Source organism: Myotis nattereri (genome assembly GCF_964212035.1).
Source record: "Myotis nattereri genome assembly, chromosome: 2".
NCBI classification, from domain to species: domain Eukaryota; kingdom Metazoa; phylum Chordata; class Mammalia; order Chiroptera; family Vespertilionidae; genus Myotis; species Myotis nattereri.
The window spans coordinates 190,977,763-190,992,688 of NC_138076.1; the positions used below are offsets into that span (position 1 = coordinate 190,977,763).

General features: G+C 43.3%; 1 protein-coding gene across 1 annotated transcript in view; it reads left to right on the top strand.

Moving 5' to 3' along the window:
- DUSP16 (dual specificity phosphatase 16) overlaps window positions 1-11,520 on the top strand; it is a 78,859-nt gene extending 67,339 nt beyond the window's left edge. The window contains exons 7-8 of the mRNA XM_081084470.1: window positions 4,935-5,058; window positions 7,799-11,520. Of these exons, the coding sequence (XP_080940596.1) occupies window positions 4,935-5,058; window positions 7,799-8,975 (1,301 nt within the window). The 3' untranslated portion in view covers window positions 8,976-11,520. The remainder of the gene's footprint in view (window positions 1-4,934; window positions 5,059-7,798) is intronic.
- The last annotated feature ends 3,406 nt before the right edge of the window (window positions 11,521-14,926 follow it).

A 14,926-nucleotide genomic window follows, 5' to 3' on the forward strand; every position in this document is an offset into this window, starting at 1 on the left:
TTGGTGTTAACTATGACAGGATCTCATCTGTCCCATGTGGTTAGTCCTGGAGCCACCCTTCCCCCAACCCGACTTCTAGCTTGAGGTGCTGTTGTGTCATTTTGTGCTGCAGGATCAAGTCTGCTGGTGATGAGTCTGCAGTGTGGTCCTCGAGGAGAGGTGAACAGAGGAGAAGCATTGCTAGGGTTGACTCTCGATGTTCCAGATGAGGAATTGTTGTTGTTTTCCCCCCTCAAGGCACATAAATTTGAGTATTCTAATCCACAATTGAATACTCTGAATTGGTTATTGTAATTTTTAAAAAAGAACTTTTAAAAAGTGAAATTATGTAAATTAAGCCTCTCACTATATATACTTCTTCTGTGAGAGAAATTTTTAAGAATTTGGATAATTCTGAAAGAGTTCTCTTTTTCTCAAGATTCTAGATTGCCAAGTTTTTCATCTTTAGTTAGGATACATCTGTGAAGCATCTTAAGATAAAGGCTTAGCTATTTCACCTTAAAATAATCACAAACAAAACTCCCAAATTGATCCCTCCCACTGTACTTCTAGGAAATATTCAGCATATCATGTAATTTCTGCCTCTTTAAAAGATAACAATTATGATTAATGTGCTCATTGCCTATCACATTGGTCCAGAGACGTTTGGCTCTAATTTCAGCTAAAAATAAAATTTCAGAATCTATGTAAGAGAGCCTTATTCTGTTAAATCGTGACAATGTCTAAGCTTTAGGAGGGTTAATGGAAAAGACAATATGAAGAACTTTGCCCTCAACTTATTTTCTTTCATGGGAGATATTGGTGTCATCCTGCCACTTTTAATTCATATAAAAGGAACTTCAGCATGTTTCAAGTTGGTTAAATACACACACACACAAATAATGTGATTTATTTGTAGCACCCAGTCATTCAGGGCAAACTCTCCAGCCCCATTCTGGAATTAGCTGTTTTGAAAATTATTATGAGTTTTTTCCCCCTTAGAGCTGTACTCTGTAATCTTAGTTGTTACTACCTTCATGTTAGCCTTTGGAACTCGATGTCCTCACAGGTTCCCCCTTACCCTTTACATCTGTTATTTTCTCGCCCTTTTTAAACCTAGATTTTACCCCTGAAGTGCTGTGGTGGTAACCTACTTTTTAAATTCCCTGTTTTTGCCGGGAGCCGGTCCATGCTTGCTGTTTCAAGGGACCTGGCATATATGGCATACTGTTTTTAATATGTTTGCTCACCTTCTTGGCACTATGTGTTTTAACCAAGGTCTCTGAGAAAGGTTGTTTCCCCAGGTAGGGATTTTCCCCTGAAGTTAGGGAGGGAATAAAACCTCTTAACTAAGTGCCAGGCGGGTAATTAATCACTTTAACTATGAACAATCATGCTTAAGCTACATAATCTTTACTCCCTGGAATGGAGATAAGAAACGCCCTAACCTTTGTAATAGAGATTGATAGGATTGAATCAAGTGGTATAAATACAGATGTAACAAGACAGCAAGAGACAGAGAGAGAGACAGAACCTAGGCACAGAACCTATACAGAACATTCTCTAGAGACAGAAGAACTTCGCTGGAGAGAACATGGCAAAAGATCCTGGACAGAAACTGGCCTCAGAACCTAGAGACAGAACCTAGCGAGAGAACATGGCAAAAGATCCTGGACTGAACCTGACTACAGAAATTGGCAAGAGAACCTGACTAGAACCTGGTGACTGAACCTGGCTGGAGAACCTGGACAGAACCTGGCTGGAGAACCTAGCGAGGGAACATGGCTATAGAACCTGGCTGGAGAACCTAGCAAGAGACCATGGACACAGAACCTGGCTGGAGATCCTAAACAGAACTTCGCTGGAGATCCAGACCAGAACTTGGCTGGAGATTCTGGCTAGGCTGCTGATCAACTGAACACTGTCTCCGTGTCCTTCCTTCTTCGCCAACTCCGTCTACACCTTTGGGGACCCCTGGACCCGCTGGGGTTGAACCCCGGCATGTTTTCACCATCAAGCCTACTTGTCCCTCATTCAGGAAACCACAGAGGCTCCTTAATTGTCCCCAGGCCCTCCAGCACCTTCACCCCACCTCTGAAACCTCCTTTCTGGTTATTTCCTGCACCACTCACGAGCATCAGCCAGGACAGACTGTCTTCTGAGCAGCCTGCCCTCACAGAGCTTTCTTACATACATTTCCCTTCTCTCTGCCTGGTCTGTGTATATTACTTCCTTTGCTTTAAGAATCAGTATAGCACTAACTTCTGCCAAAAAATATGTTCTAATGAACCCCACTCCAGTATAATCACTTTTTAATTAGATTTTTAAAGTACATCATCAAAAAAGTTATAATTGTAAAAACAGTGTAAGGGAAATGCAGAATATCTGTAATACAGAGAAAAGGAAACCTCTAACCTCAACATGTTTACACATCTGTTATCATGATTGTTGTTTTTTTCCAACCTTTTTCGAATTTTTTCTAAAGATTGCTTTTTTAAATATGTATCAGTCAGCCAGCCAGACAGTATTTACCATGTGACCAGTATTAAACCCTTTGGGGGTAATTTTAGAAGCAAGACCCTTCTAGGTTCTTATAATGTAGTTTTGAGATAATTAAAATAATTAGAGAATACTGACAACATAAAAAAATAAACTTAGCCTACTTCCAATAAGAGTTTTTTAAAATTGACTTTAGAGCGAGGGAGGAGGGAGAGAGACAGACAGACACCCATGTGAGAAAGAAACATCAGTTGCCTCCCACACACGCCCCTCAGCGTGTGTGGATAGAGCCCTCCGCCTGCGTATGGCCCTGACTGGGAATTGAATCCGCCACCTTTTGGTGTATGGGATGATGCTCCAACCATCTGAGCCACACTGGCCAGGACTCTAAAAAGAATTTGGAGCAGTTTACAGTAAGAGTTTGAGACCAAAAGACACATATTCACACACATTAAAATGGGACAAAGGGGAAGCTTGGGAAGGTACAGTAAAATCTGAATCACAGTTACCTATTGAAATAAAGTGAAAACCTTAGCTTTGAGCTTCTTAGCAGCCAAGACAGAGGGGAAATACTAAGAGCAGTATAGGCTGAGAGAAGGAAGAGAACTGTGTCAGTCCAGTAAGGCATGGGACTTTATGTACATGGGCTTGTATAATATTATGTTATCCTAGAGGCCTGATGCACGAAATTCGTGCAAGAGTAGGCCTTCCTTCCCCAGGCTGCTGGCACCGGCCTTCCTCTGGCACCCGGGACCCAGGCTTCCCTTGCAGCCCCAGCTTCCTCTGGAAGGTGATTGGTCTAATTAGCATATTATGCTTTTATTATTATAGGTAGTATTTGTTTCAGTGTTGCTTTCTATTAGTTTATTTTATTATATTTGATTTCCCTATCTAAAGGGAAGCTGCTTGATTATCCATATACTATTCAAAAGCCCTGTGGTGTTTTGTACACAATGAATAATTAATTATACAATAGAAATTTGTAATATAACAGAGGTAATAAGATTATTATTCAGCTGCCAGAGCAGATTCCTTGGATATCTGTTAATTACAAGAATTTTAATATAAGATTTGGTAAACCTTTGGTAGTATCAACTAAAACAAGAATTCAAAGAGAAGTATTTAGCTGCATGGCAGCAGCTCATGGTAACACACAGGTAATTGTTTAGAATTGAGGCAGTCATCATACTAGTTACAATATTAGTTTCCTCCAGGCCGTGTGGAATAACTTCATCCACTCCCACAAGAACGCTATTAAAGCTCCTCAACAGTGAGAGATGGCAGCACCATTTGTTGAATTGCCTTGGTTCTTGGTTCTAACAGTGCCCATGAGTCCTTCTACCATGTTATGGGGAGTTAAGATGATGTAATTGTACAGTAACTTCTGGATATCAAGGAAGGGATAACAATTCTCTTGGTCCTTATTAAAGTGACATACCAAACCTAATTTATAGTATATTTTGATTTTCTTTCCTCTTAAATTCAGAAATAAAGTTGAGCGACTTCATGACATGTAGAAAAGTTTCCTAACAAAAAATAGGGATACTATAGGTTCCATGAGTCAGCATTTTATTTATTTATTTATTTATTTATTTATTTATTTATTTTTTAATCCTCACCCGAGGAAATTTTTCCTTTGATTTTTAGAGAGTGAAGGGGAGATGGAGAGACAGAGAGAAACATCGATGTGAGAGAGACACATCGATTGGTTGCCTCCTGCACATGCTAAGCCTGCAACCAAGGTTGCCCTGGACCAGAATTGAACCCCGGACCCTTCAGTCCGCAGGCTGACACTCTATCCACTGAGCCAAACCAGGTCAGGCATGAGTCAGCATTTTAAAAGTACTTGACTTGGCTTCTTTTTATGTTGTGATGGGATACTATTATGATTAAGTCTGTCTCTGCCTCGCTATTATATAAATAGTAACGTATGGTACATGTTTGAAATGAAGCTATTCTGAAAAATTTAGTATCTCATATATCAAACAATTATGTTATACACCTAAAAGTAATATAATGTTACATGCTTATTATATCTCAAAACTGGAAAAAAATTTATTATTTCTCAACTGGAAAAGCGGTTGAAGTAACAGACAAGATAGGAAAACAAAATATTAGCTAAATCTTAAGATTTTGGATATTATTTTTTTATGCTTTTCTGTATTTCTGAAATTTTCTACACTAAACAAGTAGAATCATGTAACCATCATGTAGTATTTATACTCTGGAGAGTTATTAAAATAAAAAAATGTAAGAAATACATGGTGAAAAGTACTGAATAAGTCCGTCAACCTGAGTTAGGGACAAATTGCTTATTTAACAACACGGTTGGAACTTCATTGTAATGGTGGGGAAATTATCTTCCCCTCTCGAAAGGAAATATCTGTAAATAGCTGAGATGCACTTTGAGTTGTCAGATGAAAAGCACTAACCTTTCTTGGATTTGACTCCTACAGAGAAAGCAAAAGCCTCTAATGGCTGTGTCCTGGTGCACTGTTTGGCTGGGATCTCTCGCTCCGCCACCATTGCTATTGCCTACATCATGAAGAGGATGGACATGTCCTTAGATGAAGCTTACAGGTAAGAACAGACCCTGTCTGTGTGACTGACTTTTCATATGCCCTGAAACATGGGGAGGTCTGAGGGTGGGTAGCCATATTAAAGCTGATCGTGATTATTTTAGTCACACTCTTTACAGGTAACTGGATTTTTAAATGATCTTTTCAAAGGTTGGAGAAGAACACATTTTATAATTTAGCATGAATTCTACCCAAACACATGTCAAATGTATCCTCAGCTATTTTTTATGTTTATAACAAATCCAAACAGATCTCTGTCCCGTTATGTGAATTTTATTATATCTTTTCCTAATTGGGGAAGTATCATTTATTCTCATTTAAATATGAGGGAAAAGCTCTAGAGCAGGGGTCCTCAAACTTTTTAAACAGGGGGCCAGTTCACTGTCCCTCAGACCGTTGGAGGGCCGGACTATAGTTTTAAAAAAAACTATGAACAAATTCCTATGCACACTGCACATATCTTATTTTGAAGTAAAAACACAAAACGGGAACAAACACAATATTCGTATTTGCATGTGGCCCGCGGGCCGTGGTTTGAGGACCCCTGCTCTAGAGACTACTCATAGAATTTCTGCTCTGCTTCAGCCTTTGTGTCTCCTTATTGTGAGGAAGAAGCCTGGTACCTGCAGTGCTGTCAGACTAGGACTTGTCCAGCTCCCTGCACCGAGTGACACTGCCACGTTCTAGAGCCGCCCGGGTTTGGCAGTGCGTGATTCTGGCTGGGCTTCCCCTCCCCTTTTCTCAAAAGGCGGGTGGCAGTGACCCGAGCACACTGAGGACTGGGGTTTTCTTCAGTAACTGGAGACTGAGTTCTCTGCATGTCTTATTGGAGACCTTTTTTTTATTCCAAATTGGGAAAAAAGAGAACAGCTTCCATTTGAGGAAGGAGATGGAGGAACTGGGTCCGCCACTTGTTGGCATTAGCTCCTCACCCTCCATTCAGGCTCTCCTCCCCAAGTTCCTCCTGCGCCATGCAGACGCCAGGAGAAAGGCGCCCTCACAGCATGTGCGAAGCCTTATTATGACGTCTCTACGTTTATACCTGTTACAGTTGAGCCAGTTACTTCTGGCTTTGTTAATTTGGTTTCGGTTACTTGATTTCCAAGGAGTTTGTTTTTGATTTTTCTCTTTCCTTATTCAGATACAAATTTTCAGTGTAATTTCACTCCCACATCTTCTGAGGAATGTCCATGAAGGCTAGGGGCCAATAAAGAGTTTATCTACTATCTCTTAAGAGTATTTATTCCAACAATGAAACATAACAGTTATTATTACTAGTTTTGATCCCTCAGTGACTTTTCTTTAACATGGTGGTGACCTTAGACCTGGTTTTGAATCCCAGTGCCATTACTTAATAGCTCTGTAATTTAGGCAAGTCACCTAAGGACTTTAGGTGCCTATATGATGGGGTAATTATACCCACCTGACATAGGATGGTTTCAAGGACTGAATGAGATAATGCTCTATTAACTTCATTTAATGCACTAGCATAGTGCTCACTGTAGCTGTCATGTCGAGAACAAAGAAAGGAACTCAGAAGCGTGTGCTTTGGTGCTCTGGCCATCTGGTGCCTTGTCTTTTGGTCATTACCTTATAATGTGAACTGTCGTGAGGAAGTGACTTTGGGGATTTTGAGAAGACATTACATTGGGAAATGGAAGATGGGAAGTACAGTGGAAACTTGGTTCTCAAACTAAAATAGTTCCGGAAGGCGATTTGTTCAAGAATGGATTTGTTAAAAAATTGAATTAATCCATTCCAGACCCACAAACCTTTCTTATTACAGTACATGTCTAATGCACTGTTTAATCTATAAATAAACACTTCTTTTCTTAAATGTATCAAAGTACCCCTACTGGCCTTAAACGAATCACTTTCAGCACTCGTTCCAGAGGTATCTTTCAGGTCAGTATGCAGCATCTTGGCTTTTTCACGTCATTGCCTCTCCCTCCTCACCAGCTAACTGCTTTTTGTTTATCCAAATCAAAATTTTTCTATCTCTTCAACTGCCTGTCATTGTTGTTTTGTGACCACTTGCATACCCTTAGCAACATCAGCCCTCTTGATGGCCTCTTTATGCTTTAAAATTGTGCTAATCGATGATTTGCCAGCAATGAAAGCAAACAACAAAACCAGAAGATATTCACAGCACAATTTGCTTAGATGTTAACGCAGGTTTAGTGTCTTTGGGCATTGTCTCCTTTGTGGCCTGAGGTGCGTTTTGTCATGCTGAGGTATCAACATGAAAGGGTTGCCAGGTTGAGAACTGAACTGAAGTTTTGTTAGACAACCGAGACATTTTCTCTGTGAACAACTTGGTCGAGAACAGAAATGTTCGAGACTGGAGACATTTGAGAACCGAGGTTTGACTGTAGCTGTTCCACTGCACTTCTTTCTGATGGTAGCACCAAGGTTGTGCGGTCCTAGTGGTGAGGAAGGAACCATCTCATCAATTACAATTGGAAGCTTTGGGTCCTTAAAATAAAGCTAAAACTAGTGCTTTGGGGGACCTGGAAACCCCCTTTCTAGCATGCTCCAGGGACATGTTATAAAATAAAGGTCCCCCAATGTAGAGGCCCTTCTGTTCTCTACTTGAGGTGTCTGCCTGATTAAAACAGTCATCTTCCAAAGATACTTGGGAAGATAAATCTAATACTTCCCCATCTCATTTACTCAATATTCTTTAAGATAAAGTATAGCTATAAAATTCAAGGTGTTTTTTTCTTCCCCTCTCTTCATAGATTTGTGAAAGAAAAAAGACCTACTATATCTCCAAACTTCAATTTTCTGGGCCAACTCCTGGACTATGAGAAGAAGATTAAGAACCAGACTGGAGCATCAGGGCCAAAGAGCAAACTCAAGCTGCTGCACTGGGAGAAGCCAGGTGAGCCTGTCCCTGTAGCCTCAGAGGCTGGACAGAGGAGCGAGGTGTCCCGCAGTCCACCCTGTGCCGGCTCTGCTACCTCAGAGGCAGCAGGACAAAAGCCTGTGCTTCCTGCCAGTGTGCCCAGCGTACAGCCATCACTATTGGAGGACAGCCCCCTGGTACAGGCGCTCAATGGGCTCCACCTGTCCTCGGACAAGCTGGAAGACAGCAGTAAGCTCAAGCGTTCCTTCTCTCTGGATATCAAATCAGTTTCGTACTCAGCCAGTGTGGCAGCATCCTTGCATGGGTTCCCTGCATCAGAAGATGCTCTGGACTACTACAAACCTTCCGCCACTCTGGATGGGGCCAGCAAGCTGTGCCAGTTCTCTCCAGTTGAGGAAGTATCGGAGCAGACTCCAGAAGCCAGCCCAGATAAGGAGGAGGCCAGCATCCCTAAGAAGCCACAGACTGCCAGGCCTGCAGACAGCCAGAGCAAGCGATTGCATTCAGTAAGAACCAGCAACAGTGGTGCCACCCAGAGGTCCTTCTTATCTCCACTGCATCGGAGTGGGAGCGTGGAGGACAACTACCACACCAACTTCCTTTTTGGCCTTTCCACCAGCCAGCAACACCTTGCAAAGTCTGCCGCTGGGCTGGGCCTCAAGGGTTGGCACTCAGATATCTTGGCTCCCCAGACCTCCACCCCTTCCTTGACCAATAGCTGGTATTTTGCCACGGAGTCCTCTCACTTCTACTCAGCCTCAGCCATCTACGGAGGCAGTGCCAGTTACTCTGCCTACAGCTGCAGCCAGCTGCCCACGTGCAGTGACCAAGTCTATTCCGTGCGCAGGCGGCAGAAGCCGAGTGACAGAGCCGACTCGCGGCGGAGCTGGCATGAGGAGAGTCCCTTTGAAAAGCAGTTTAAACGCAGAAGCTGCCAGATGGAATTTGGAGAGAGCATCATGTCAGAGAACAGGTCGCGGGAAGAACTGGGGAAAGTGGGCAGCCAGTCTAGCTTCTCAGGCAGCATGGAAATCATTGAGGTCTCCTGAGAAGAAAGACACTCGTGACTCTGTTGACAGTTTTTTTCTCGTTCACAAAAAATATTCCCTGTAAATCTGAAATATATATATGTACATACATATATATTTTTGGAAAATGGAGCTATGGTGTAAAAGCAAAAGATGGGTCAACACAATTGTTCTCAACATCTGCATCTGAGAGACCAGCTAATATTTCTCTCAACAAAAGTGGAAGGGCTAGCGTTCCCCGTAGACGGATAAAGCAGTTAGTTATATGCAGTGAATTGCACATCCTCTCGTTCTTACGGAGTCACGTTGTATTTGGTGTTGGAGGGCAGAGTCCCCTTCCGTTCTCATGTTGTGCTACAAGATGTCAAGTTCTAGTCCTTGTCCCGTCCTCCCGTAGTGCACCTTAGCGCTGAGACTGAGCCAGCTTGTGGGTCGGTGGGCAGGCCCTCCTAGGGACAGACCCTAATGGTAAATCCAAGAGAAATGATCACGTCCCAAGCTGATTCACAGATCCAAGCTCACCGCACAGCCGAGTGGCTCGCGCATCATTCTCCTGTTCAGACCATTAGGGGCCTTGCCAAGATCTACTTTAGACAAACCCAGTACCTCAGACAGAAAGTCGGGGCTTTCACCACTACCGCGTCTGGGAGCCCGTCTTCTCGGCATTGTGAATAGGCAGGTAGCTAGTCACACTTTTCAGACCAATTCCAACTGCACAGATTTCCAGTTGGGCCTGGATGGTGGTAGTTAATATTTTCTTTCCTTTTTCTCAGCTTTATGAAGAAAGAGAAGGGAACCCATCTAGGATTCAGTGCAACAGCCAGGAATCTGGCAGCATAATGATTTAAGCTAAGTTGGGAGGCTAAACAAGTCTACCTCCCTCTTTATAAATCAAAGAACTGTTCAAAATGGGGTTGGCACTCCTTTAAGGAAAGATTCACTTGGGTTGGTAGCAGAGCAGCAGCACCTTCCGATTCTCAGCCAGAGCAGGTGCTTTTCACTTGTTCCACTGCACAGGTACGTTTTGTGAAAGTGTGGCCTTTTAAGGGAAACTACCAAGACGGAGAAAAACTATAGAAAGATTGAAGACGTTTGTACGGTTGCTGAGAAGCAGGAAACGTATTTCTCAGCGGTTATTTTCCCCCTTAGCATGTGAGAAGGGTGGTATTTCTATGATTCCCTTAGACTTTCAGATTTACTAATCGGGCCGAGAGCGGCTTTAGTAAGCAAGGAATGTTCAGAATAAAACCAGATAGGGAGGTGAGGAGAAAGTGGTTGAATTTTGTTTCGTTGTGAGCTGAGTGGAAAGCCATAGTCAAGCTATTCTCAGAAAATATCCCCAACATTTCTTTCGTAGAAGGGACCTACAGCAATGGGTGGGACCAAGGTGGTTTCTCAGTCCTTGACCTACAATCACTATGGAATCAATCCTGGCAGCTGAAAGTAGGAGGCGCTGAGGACAAGTACACGAGTGATAGTACGTCCCTGCTTTTACACGTCCTGGCTTAGGTTTTTGTCAGCTGCAATATGGTCCTCCTTTGAAGCCTTAATTCACGTCAGCAGCTTTTTGGGGAAGGGGGTGTGTTATCATTGTTCTTTACTGTAAGTGTAGCTACTTGCTGACTCATATCTCAGGTTTTTCTGTGTTTGAGAAATGGACAGTCTTTTGACTAGGATGTGACTTAGTGTTTCCTATGGTGACTGCTAAAACCAGCATAGAATGACATGATTTAAAACTGACTTGATCATAACAATTAACACGACTGTTTGTGCACAGATACTGTGCTATGATGTGGGTTTAAAATGAAGGCAGGAGAATAAATTGCATCGGGAGTGGGTGCATTGTTACCATATTGAAAAAGTTCTGTTAAATCATCTGAGTTAGTTTTTCTTACACTTTCACATTTTGGGTATAATCAGACATTCTCAAGGTTTTACACAGTAATTTTTGATGTGTTATGTATACACACACAGATGTGTAACAGAGTTTGGTCACAACTGTTGCACATTTTTAAGAAATGAAAGCAATAGTTCCAATGTTAAGTATGTTTCAGGAGGGTTAGGGCACTTGGTTTAGATATCTGGGCAGAAATTTGCTGTCTATCATGGGATTTCTCATGACCATGGTCCCCTTCCTTCTTGTGACTGTGATGTAGTCATACACTACAACCTTTAGTCCTTGATCATTAATGTCAAATCATCAGTTCTTGGAATCAAGACTCCCATGCTGAGGGGGCAGCCTGGGAGGCAGTCCTGGAGCTACGAGGGCGTCTGCAGACGGTGTGGTGGCGGGCTCTCCTCAGCATGTGATCCTCGGGAAGCCTGGAGTCTACTAGGATGATACAGAACAGTGATTTTAAAGAGCAAAACTAGACTATGTGAGAAATGCTGGGAAATGGTTCAGGACATTTGTAAAGTGAGGTGGAAAGACTGTATAAATGTTTAATATGAATATAGTGTTCTTTTGGAGTAAGGCAAGCTGTTGAATGGTTAAATTGTGCATTTCTCATGTTGATGTGTCATGTGTGTTAATACGATGAAATAAAATCAAAACTGGTACCTGTTTATACATAAATATGAGAAAGGACCTCTCTTTGCAGCTATAAACTTGGTGGGAACAGCAATGTCAAAACTGTGAAAGGAGCAGTGGTAGAACCTCTTACGTCAAAGAGGAGTTAGCTCAACATGAAATGAGGAGGTCATCAGACATGTTATGTGCTCCGTCATTCACATGAAACACGGGGTCATTAGCACTTCCAGCCCGCCTTCCTTCTTTCGTGTTTATACCAGATGCACGTGGTATTTGCTTACTGATCGCATCCAGAACAAGTCCTGCGTAGAGATTAAAAAGGCCAGGTACACATCTGTGGTACACTTTAATGTATATAAATGGTGCTATACTTCTTGTAGGAAAAACCGAGGAGGAATAGTTATTAAAGATCTGTTCTCCATTCTTACCATGTACAAATTCAAATATATATATTTTATTGATTTTAGAGAGAGGAAGGAAGAGAGAGAAACATAAATGAGACTGAAACATCAACATCGACAGAGGGCCTCCTGCATGCCCCCTACTGGGGATCAAGCCCGAAAGCTGGGCAAGTGCCCTGACCGAGTATTAAACCAGACACCTCTTGGTGCATAGGTTGATGCTAACCACTGAGCCACACCAGCCAGATGCTACATACATCTTAATTACCTCTCTACCTATAAATGACGCTGAACTTCCCTTCCGTGCAAGCTGGTGGAGTAATGAGAAAATGAATTACAGGTAATGTCACTTAAGTTGGCTGTGAAAGCTTTCTGTGTTAAAGTTCGATTTAAGAAAATGTAAAAGAAAGAAGGACTGAACGGGGCCAGTGAAGACTAGAAGAGCGTGCTGGCTAGGACCTGGCAGAAAAATGGAGGTGGGTATGTGGCTAGAATAAAGGAAATATGGAATAAACCTGCCTGGAGTTGGAAGGTGGCAGGGGAGCAGGTATTTCAGTGAGAGGCTCAGATGGTAAAGGTATAGATGTTGGGAAGGCTGGAGGTCAACCAGTTACTAGTTTAAATGCAGACAGATTTGGGGGGCTGAGTAGGCTGGTGCTGGAGGACTAGTTTGGGTCTGACAACTAAAATGTGACCAGGCCGCCGAAACTGGTTTGGCTCAGTGGATAGAGCGTCGGCCTGTGGACTGAAGGGTCCCGGGTTCGATTCCGGTCAAGGGCATGTACAAGGGTTGCGGGCACATCCCCAGTGGGAGATGTGCAGGAGGCAGCTGATCGATGTTTCTCGCTCATCGATGTTTCTAACTCTCTCCCTTCCTCTTTGTGGAAAATCAATAAAATATATTAAAAAAAAAATTAAAATGTGACCAGGCCTTAGACTAAGGGGAAATCAGGTATAGCTGTGGAGTAGGGTGTGCATAGTGGGACTAGCTGGCAACCTTTTTACCCTTAAAACCTTCACTGCTATTGTTATTTTTAAATACTGTATGCTGTTGTTTTTCCAACACTAAGGCGGAATGTTTCACGTCTAGTAAACAAAATTTGTCTAGGTGCTTTTCTCTATCACTCTTTTGCGTCTATAAATGGAAGAGGGAAGTAAGTTATTTCCAGCATTCTGTGGGGCCCAGTCATCCTGTACAGCATAATTATACTAGTTATCTCTTTAAAGTGTTGTGAAATCAACTGGAAAATTACAGCACCTTCTTGGAAGATGTTTACAAGTCAACCATATTGTTGCAGTTTCTGTGCACAGACATCAAGTTGGGTTTATGTAAAAACAGAGGTTTCATTCCTTTGGTTCTAGCTGAAACACTGGAGTCAGTTTTAAATGCTATCCCACAGGAAATGCAGACTGTAACCTTGTAGGAGCAGTGTCACTGGCAAAGGGCAGCTTGGGGTTTGTGTAGCTGTGGTCTGGGGCCTCTCTGGTCAGGGGAATGGTGACCGTTTCAAAGGCTGACTTAGGAGTACATGGTTCACAAAAGCATCCAGCATAAGTCATGACTCACTAGAGCAGGGGTCCTCAAACTTTTTAAACAGGGGGCCAGTTCACTGTCCCTCAGACCGTTGGAGGGCTGGACTATAGTTTAAAAAAAAACCATGAACAAATTCCTATGCACACTGCACATATCTTATTTGGAAGTAAAAAAACAAAATGGGAACAAATACAATATTTGTATTTGCACGTGGCCCGCGGGCCATAGTTTGAGGACCCCTGCCCTATAGAATAAAAGGTAGTAGAGGAAGATGCCTTAATTGGTGAAGAACTGAGTCATCAGTAAGTGCCATCAAGTCTTACAGTGGCACGACGCCCCCAGACCAATCCCTGAGAGTGACGGATGCAAACACACCTGCATCCCACAGGAGACACTGGTATACTAGCAGCCACTGGATTTGGTTGCTTTTACATTTTGCTTTTTTTCATTTGGAATGTGAACCATTTATCTGGTTGCCCCCCACTTCTATAGCCAAGACATTTGAATGCCTTGTATGTGTGCAAGAAGTTAAATGTTATCCTATCTAATAAAAGAATAATATGCAAATTGACCATCACTCAAACACAAGATGGCTGCCCCCATGTGGACACAAGATGGCCTGCAGAGGAGGGCAGTTGTGGGTAATCAGGACAGTAGGGGAGGGCAGTTAGGGGTGACTGGGCTGGCAGAGGAGGGCAGTTGGGGGGGCCCAGGCCTGCAGGAGAGGGCAGTTGTGGGGGGGACCCAGGCCTGCAGAGGAGGGCAGTTGGGGGGACCAGGCCTGCAGGGGAGGGCAGTTAGGGGTGACCAGGCCTGCAGGGGAGGGCAGTTGGGGGTGGCCAGGCCAGCAAGGGAGGGCAGTTTGGGGTGACCAGGCTGGCAAGGGAGGGCAGTTAGGGGTGACCGGGCCAGCAGGGGAGGGCAGTTAGGGGCAATCGGGCCAGCAGGGGAGCAGTTAGGCGTCAATCAGGCTGGCAGGGGAGTGGTTAGGGGCAATCAAGCAGGCAGGCAGGCGAGCAGTTAGGCGTCAATCAGGCTGGCAGGGGAGTGGTTAGGGGCAATCAGGCAGGCAGGCAGGCGAGCAGTTGGGAGCCAGCAGTCCTGGATTGTAAGAGGTCAGTCAGACATCCCTTGAGGGGTCCCAGATTGGAGAGGGTGCAGGCTGGGCTGAGGGACACCCCCCGCCCCTGCACGATTTTTGTGAACCAGGCCTCTAGTTTGTTATAAGTGAGTGAATGATGACATCTCCTTCAGGGCACTATGTAATGAAAGTGTAGGGGAAAGAAAAGTAAAATTACTTTTCTCATGATTAAAAATCTTACACCTAAAAAGTCCACAAGAAGAAAATTTTTACTTCATAATCTTTAGTATCAACATTTGAAATCATTTCCTACTGAATACTATATATCTGGGTTTAGCTGAGGTATAAACAAATTGGGAAGAGGATATTTTCTATCTAGAATACAGTGTCTCCTCACAACCCTCAACTTCTGAAGATTCCTGGTTT